The 8,449-nt window shown below is 43.7% G+C and overlaps 1 protein-coding gene across 2 annotated transcripts; it reads right to left on the bottom strand.

Annotated features, from left to right (window-relative positions):
- Positions 1–1,611: 1,611 nt before the first annotated feature.
- penkb (proenkephalin b) lies at positions 1,612–4,688 on the bottom strand. 2 transcript variants are annotated; one of them, XM_042067844.1, is made up of 3 exons: positions 4,367–4,688; positions 3,991–4,136; positions 1,612–2,538 (listed from the first exon to the last, which is right to left on the bottom strand). In XM_042067844.1, exons 2-3 carry the CDS (start codon positions 4,126–4,128, stop codon positions 1,837–1,839), a joined length of 840 nt encoding a protein of 279 aa, XP_041923778.1. In that variant the 5' UTR covers positions 4,129–4,136; positions 4,367–4,688; the 3' UTR covers positions 1,612–1,836. The 2 variants fall into 2 exon arrangements, with proteins under 2 accessions (XP_041923778.1, XP_041923777.1); XM_042067843.1 differs by having other exon boundaries at positions 3,991–4,132.
- Positions 4,689–8,449: the final 3,761 nt, after the last annotated feature.

Raw genomic sequence — 8,449 nt, 5'->3', positions numbered from 1 at the left:
TATCTGCTTTTCGTAATTTTGTAAAAACCTAAAAGAAAAAAACATCAGATAAAGCTTTATCAAAGTTTATCACATTCGCCCATAACCTTTACACAATTTACAGCAAGCTCAGCACCTACTGGGAGTCATGACAAAATGTAACCTTTCACCTAGTGTCCACACACACACACAGTTTATGGTTTGGCAACATTTGGAAAGGTAGACAACTCACACAGACACACACACACACACACACACACACACACACGCCCACACCCACACACACACACACACACACACACAGACACACAGACACACTCACACACACCTTATTCTTAAGGATTGCTTGGTATCACTATAACCATTTAGGAGAGATTAAAACTATATTGTGAAGCTTAGGCACTATACAATGTCCCAAAAAATTAACTTGTAACTTGAGTGTGTAATGAAAATGTGATGTGTTCGGTACTAGCATGAGAAAAGTTGTTTGATTTAGCTGGTGTGATGTATTTGTATTGCTAAATCTCTTCCACTTATTGTGTCGATTGTGTCATGATATGTAGTTTTATTGTCTTTAACCTCGATTGTATTCTGACCCCGCTGATGATGCTGGCACATAAATTCAAAAGCTTCTTATAAAGATCAAGCGTGACGTGTTACCATGATGTCATGATGTCTCATAAATACCATGTGAGCAAATGACGGAGGGACTAAAAGGGATTTGGCCAGAGTGTGTGAATAATAAAATGAAAAGGGGTATTGATTATCGCTGCTCACACAGCGGCAGGGGCTTTGTATTGGCTTCTTCATAATGGTGGCACCAATCTCCTGCATTCCATTTGGGACTTTTCACGCAGATAGTATGTCGATCACGCAATTACACCTCAGTCCACAGAGTGGAACTGCAGCCCCTCTGACTTCATAGCCATTACTTCTCTTTTATGTGAAAGTGGAAGAGATGAAAGAGATGGGCCGGCAGAAGCACTAAAGAAAGAGGGAGAGAAGAGTAGATGTTGTTCTCCACCCCATTACCTCCATGTAGAGCTAAGAGCAGCCACCCAGAAACCGGTGATGAATGCATAGAGACGATGATGGAGAGTCCCATCACCGTTAAATTGGCATGTTAATTCACAACAGTCACGCCAGCGTGTGCAGTTAGACCACTTTATTTCATCTGTACAGCTATGTGATTCAGACAGGAGACACACAAATAAAAAAGAGACAAATGAGTACAAAAGAGGTATGTGGACCTACAAGCACAAATTAGAATGAACTCGGTGTCACTAACAACCATGAGAGAGATCTGTACAGGCAACAGAGGAGCAGAATGGGCTGTCATGACTGATTATGTGTAAAAAGTGACAGTTTTGGTTAGAACATTTGAGAGTGTGGAATATCGCAGTTATATTCAACCGTTACCAGGGTAACAGTAATGCTTTGTTTTAATTGGCAGTTTTATTAAATGTGGACCTTTGTGTTTTGTGTGTTTCAATTAATTTCAACATGCAGCAGTTAAGGAGAGAGTGTCTGTGAAGGTGAAGAGAAAAGGGCCAGATAAATAGATAAATGATCAGGGCAAAGTACTGAGGGATGAGAGCTGTGTTTGTGTGCATGTGCCTGTGTACATACATGCACATGTCTATGTTTCACTATCCGAGTGGACGCCTGCAGACATGCACATGTCTGGAGTCTCAGCGGATGGAGTCAGGTGGGGAACATAGCCAAACAAGAAGAAGAGGACTCAGCAGGAGCAGAACCGGGACCAAGCAGAACAGGACCAAAACCAGAACAGATACAAGGAGAACGGAGGGGGCAGAACCGAAGATGTCTCAATCAGTCGATCAGTCTGTAGGCAGCTCAGTATCCCATGAATCCCCCGTACCTCTTCTCCATGTCTGGCTCTTGCTCTTCCGGCGCCCCCTCCTCCTCCTCCGCACCGACCTCCTCCTCCACCCCCTCCTCGGGCCCAGCTGAGCGCCTCATGAACCCCCCGTAGCGCTTGCTTTCCTCCAGCCACTCGGGCCAGCCCACTCGCCGCATGAAGCCGCCGTAGCGCTTCTGCAGGGGTCGGGCCCCCCCGCTCAGAGAGTCATACACGCCGGCCCTCCGCATGAACCCCCCGTAGCGCTTGGCCATGCTCCCGCCGCCTGCCTCATCCGCGCCCTTGGCGGCGAGCAGCTCCCTCAGCAGGCTGAGAGCGTCCACTGTGCCCTTCTCGCTGTCGCCCCGCTCCGTGCGAAACGTCAGGATCTCTCGGCCGTGGTCAACGTCATCGTTGATGACGTCACTGGCTGACAGACCGTACGTCTCGTCGCTCTTCTTCATGAACCCGCCGTAGCGTTTCATGAACCCGCCGTAACGCTTCATGAACCCGCCGTAACGCTTCATGAAGCCGCCGTACTTCTTTGCCAGTTGGTGCTGGGCGGAATCCTGCGGCTCTGTCTCGACAGGCAGGTCCTCGCTCTCAGTGGCAGCTGTGCTGGAGCTCTGCAGGAGGTCTCGGCATGGACCCCATGAGCTGCCGCCGGAGAAGTCAGCCTCGCACTGCCACATGCACATCTGGGGTGGAGGTGGGGGAGGGGGAAGCACACAACGGGCCAATGAAAATGAGGGTCATTACAGCTGATGTGCCTTGTTTTTCAGGCTGTGGCTATGATCTGACCGTACACACATCACTGTGCACATCAAAGGCTTTTAAGGCCCTGGCTCTCATTTGTGCACACACACACACACACATACACACTGATGGTTTAATAGACACACACCCACACGCACACACTGATGCTTTAATAGACACACACACACAAACACTGAAGCTTTAATACACACAAACACTTTAACTTTAACAGTCTCTCTATCTCTCTCTCTCTCTCACACACACACACACACAGAAGTAAATCTATATTCATTCTAGTGTTTTAAACCACTCAGAGGGGAACCCAGAGACCCCAAATATATGCAATTACTGCCATTTAGAGCACAGAACAGGAAACAGGGAGCACTGGATACCGGAGTGTTTTGACATATGACCATTAGAGCATGTGTGAGTGTGTGTGTGAACATTGTGTTCACACTACCCAGTGACTCTGTAAGCACTTTTCTGTTGTATGTTACTGCAACCTACTGGCACAAAGTAAAACTAAGGAGACAGTCCCTTTCTTTCTTTCTTTCTTTCTTTCTTTCTTTCTTTCTCTCTCTCTCTCTCTCTCCTTTTCACTTACTCTCTCTCTCTCTCACACACACACACACACACACACTGGGGGCCACCACATTAAAATATCAAATTGGAGTTTATGCACAGATCAAAGCATCATCAAAATGATTTGCGTTGCCTGACTCTAAGTCACATTTGATCATTTGATTTATGCTAATATCACCAGCCTGTTTCATATTTAAATCAGTTTACTTTCAATGCAACATAGACATCATGGTCATTCTGATGTTTGTGTGTATAGGCTACTCTTATTCAGGACCCAGATCTTTCTGTTGCAAAACATTATTTGCAAGATAAATCCTACTACTTAAATCCCATTAAAGGTTTATGCATTATAAATCCATTATAAATCCATCACAGTCATTGATCTAGACATTTTCCACTGCATTTAAGCATGAAAGACAGATAAGGAATAAAAAAATAACTAAACATAACTGTTGAAAATAAAATGTTTTAATAGTTATTTTATGACACAAATATAGCGTACTTCTATCCATATGGAGAGCGCGTATTTACTTTTACTTTTTTTTAATTATTTAGACTATGAACACGGACCTTTTGAAGTAAAAGCGACTTTAAAAAAGACAATCTCTGCTCTTCTCTGAAACTAGCAATTTTCCTTATCGTGGTTAAAGAGGCTGTCATGCGTCACTGCACCGTGAGGAAAACACGGTATTATTTTACGCACAGCATACCCCATCGATCACGCACTAAGCAAGGGCAATAATTGCCCTTGTTACAAAACTGAATATAATTTCACTTGTGAGACAGTGTTTACAGGAAGTAGCTGTACTTACTGTTGGGTTGATATCGGATTTTCGGAATCTCTCCTGCACTGCGCAGAACGCACAGTCGGTGCCACAGTCCGCTTGAGCCGTAAGCGCAAAGTATGCGCTTAGGATAGTTAGACAACAGAAGTTCACTGGTACCGCCATTGAGCTAACCGTATAAGAAATAAGCATTTTAGTATAGATACCCCACACGAAAGCTCTTTTTCAATATGTTAAACATCCAACAAACAAAAACAGAAAAATAAAAACATGGCAGGCTATGTTTCGTTGTGTTAGGCATTGTCTATATATTGTAAAACAATAATATTGCCTTTTTACGCACAAAAGCATCGTGGTAAAAGTCCTACAATTCTAATATATTAGGCGCAACTTCGATACTTACTGCATCTGATTTGCGCGATCTGACGGTGTCCTTATCTTCTATTGCTCTCTGATGTGGGATTCGTCTTGCACACCAAATTAAGTCACTAGATCCCCAAGCTCAACAAACTGAACGCGAATGTGCGTGTTCAAGGGGTGTGTGTATGTGAGTCTGAAAGAGAGAAAGAAGGAACAGCCTCGCCAGCGCAGTCACTGTTTGAATTGCGTCTCGGGAGCTTTGCGCGGCAGTCGGCTCAGTGTTGTATCAGAGCGCGTTAACGCACGACCTTGCTGTCTTGTGTGCAGGCAGTCTCATCTTAAAAATCAGCGACATGTAGCGCGGGAGTGATTCCCTATAGTCGGAGGAAAGTTACAACTGACGTTAAATGACGCACACAGGACTCATGTGGGTGGGAGGTGTCCAAACTCTGAAAAAAATTATCGTGATAGAGGGGAGGTCAGGCAACAATCTCACGACCATCACTCATAAACTTTGTTATGATAATTTGGTGATGCAAGACTAAATTTGGTCTCCCATGACTTTCGAAAGGCTTATGCATTGAACAAATGCATTCCATTATATCCATACAGAGGTGAAGCTTGCTCCAGCTTTATAACTTGCTTATAATCAGAGGAAATTCACAGCAAGTGCCCATTGAGTATAAAGTAAAAGCAAAGAGAAGTTATCATTTCTATCCCTTTGATAAAACAGCATTTTTGTGTAATTTTGCACTGGTAAAACAAAGGCCAAAGATAAAAGCAGGAAATTGGGAATACAAACACTTTTTACACTTCACACATACAATTACCCCAAAACAACAAAGAATATTTTATACTGTTTTACCTTTTCGTAGCACTTTGATGTCACTTTGTACAAGTAAACTGATACATTACAGAAAAATATTTCCATATTGAAGACTTTTTTTCTATGTGTGCATAGTTAAATTCAATAGCATTAGTGTACATACAGTAATGCAGGCTCTACAAATGGGCTATGATGTGGTTGTATAGCCAAAGCTATAGCACCTACAGATCTTTTGTGTTCTCTCTGGACAGTTGGACTGACAACTAATGCCACTTATATAGGCTACTCATATACACCCACTGACATCTACCATCAACGTATTCAGCCTACACAAGCTAAAGATGGGCACAGTGTTCCTGTTTTTTTAGGTGTCTCACATCTTCATTTAGCTTTCACACAGAACTTGGGCTTTTTCATCCAGATTTGCTAACATAACAAGAAGCGTGTCATCCAAATGGATTTATAGACTTCATCAGCTGTGTCTGATCTCTAGTACCCATCATCAAGCTGTGAGAGAATCGCAGGTGGTAGTAGCAGTAAAGCACTTATGTGGACCAGATACGAGTTCCAAGTGTGTGGTGTGCTGCAAGCCCTCTTCAGTACAATCATGAACAAGCACGCTTCAGCTTCAGCAATCCACACACAACTAGAGTGCTATATCATAAAACCATTGTGACCACAAGGCAGTGCCTAACAGAAATGTGATCAGGAAAAACATGTGATAGGCCTACATCATTGTGTTAGGTTGTTTTTCATTTATATTTTTTATTGCCTCATTCTTATTATTCTGAAAAGGATATTTATGTAATTTTAATGCCCTTTTTCTACACAGTGGCAGCAAAATCATGAAGAATTCCAGTCAACTAATAGAGGAATGTGAGAAACATGAATGATCACAACGAGAACTTAATACTTTATATGTCTGATTTCACGGTAAACATAAAAAGTACACTATCTAGATATTTACAGATGGAATGGAAGTTTAAGTTCTTTTTATATATGCTCTGCTGATACAATATAAATTAATGAATACTGTAAGCCCATTAACAAATTATACAAATGTAGATTTCACAAATGAGTAAATACAATAATAACCAAAAAACACATGTAAAGTATTTTACTTTGAATGAAAGCAAAGAAAGCAAAATATCCATATGTAAATGCTAGGGATTTGGATGAAAGCAGTACAATGATAGGTAACAGGTTATAGGTTTAAGCAAAAGTCAAAAAACAAACTCAGGTAGAGAACATCTTTGAATTGCACATACTGCCTAGTTATTTCATGATGTGTTTTCCTGTGTCAAATGTAGGCTATTATTGTATAATACATTAATATACAGTGAATTATGTATGACAAATCACAAAAACAACGATGGACAATATGGATGTTAATAGATTTATTGAAAAGACATGGTTTACAGTTTCAAAACGGCTTTTGGGGAGTGGGTGGCCACATAACAAATGGTTTTCATATTCTTAAGTTTATGTTCCCTCTCCACAAGTGGTTATTGCTTGTGATTTAGTTGGGTATATAACTGTTTGTCTCAGGTTTCCCCAAGGAATGGCCATTTACCACAATGACTTATTCATACTGTAGGAACAAACATGGTTCGGGCTGTGCTTATGAAAAGATGAATGTTATTAAAATCCGGAGACTAAATCACAGTGGAAGAATACTGACAAGAGTTAGGGACAAGAACCAGGCGAAGGAAAGAGTGTGCAAGTGTAAGAATGTGTGTGTTGAACCAAAGTGGAGCAGGTGAAGGTGATTCTATGTTGGTCCTGCTCTTGCTGTTTCTGTAATGGGAGAGTGAAGCTCCTGCAGAGTGCCGAGGGCCCACAAACAAACGAACACACGCACACACACACACACACACACACATACACACATACACACATACTCATACCCACACACACACTCATATCCACACACAGACCCCGTCGCCCACCCACCCACCCACATCCACACACACACACACACACACACACACACACACACACACACACACACACACACACACACACACACATACACACACACAGTCCCCATCACCCACCCACAGACACACACACATATTACATACTTCATAAATTATCATTACTCTGTCGTTTTCTCTCAGTGGTGCACAGCTACTGGGTTTGGACAGGCTCTTAATATCCAAATCATTGACTAGAACATATTATATGCAATTACAGTAAGTCCATGCTTTTGCATATTACAACTAACGAAGAAAACTGCTCCATCCTGCTTCAATGACTACCGCCCTGTGGCACTGACACCCATCATCATGAAGTGCTTTGAGCGGCTTGTCATGTCACATATCAAATCCATTCTCCCCCCCACCCTGGACCCCTTCCAGTTTGCATACCGAGCCAAGCGGTCTACAGAGGATGCAATCTGCTCTGCCCTCCACCCAGCCCTCACCCACCTGGAAAAAAGAGACTCATATGTGAGATTGCTGTTTATAGACTTCAGTTCTGCATTCAACACCATAATACCACAACAACTCATCTGCAAACTTGACAAACTGGGACTCAGTACCTACCTCTGCAACTGGCTACTGGACTTCCTCTGTCAGAGGCCTCAAGTAGTACGTGTTGGCAACAATACCTCAAGCAGCATCACACTGAGCACAGGGGCCCCCCAAGGCTGCGTGCTCAGTCCGCTGCTCTTCACCCTGCTGACGCATGACTGCACTGCAACCTACAGCAACAATCACATAGTGAAATTTGCTGACGACACAACTCTGGTGGGTCTCATCACCAAGGGCGACGAGACTCAATACAGGTTGGAGGTCGACCATCTGACCACGTGGTGCAGGGACAACAACCTTCTGCTGAACGTCAGCAAGACCAAAGAGATTGTTGTTGACTTCCGGAGAGGTCACACCCAACACCTGCCACTGACCATCGACGGTGCTGTGGTGGAGAGAGCAAGCAGCACCAAATTCCTGGGGGTGCACATCAGCGAAGACCTCTCCTGGACCACCAACACTGCATCACTGACGAAGAGAGCTCAGCGCCGCCTGTACTTCCTGCGGAAACTCAGGCGAGCAAGTGCTCCACCAGCCATCATGACCACATTCTACCGAGGCACCATTGAGAGCATCCTCTCCAGCTGTATCGCTGTGTGGGGCGGAAGCTGCACTGAATACAACAGGAAAGCCCTGCAGCGCATAGTGAACACAGCTGGAAGGATTATTGGTGCCTCACTCCCCTCCCTGAAGGACATTTACACCACCCACCTCACCCGCAAGGCGACCAAAATTGTGAGTGATGCAAGTCACCCCGCTCACAATC

This window comes from Alosa sapidissima, chromosome 17 (assembly GCF_018492685.1).
Source record: "Alosa sapidissima isolate fAloSap1 chromosome 17, fAloSap1.pri, whole genome shotgun sequence".
Lineage (NCBI taxonomy): Eukaryota > Metazoa > Chordata > Actinopteri > Clupeiformes > Clupeidae > Alosa > Alosa sapidissima.
This window is presented reverse-complemented; position numbering and strand designations above follow the sequence as displayed.

Bases quoted from the DNA above. Each gene is read 5' to 3' on its own strand.
- penkb (XM_042067843.1), bottom strand. The intron at 2,539-3,990 runs GTAAGTACAGCT...CCTCCACCCCAG, and splicing joins AATCCGATATCAACCCAACA to ATGTGCATGTGGCAGTGCGA.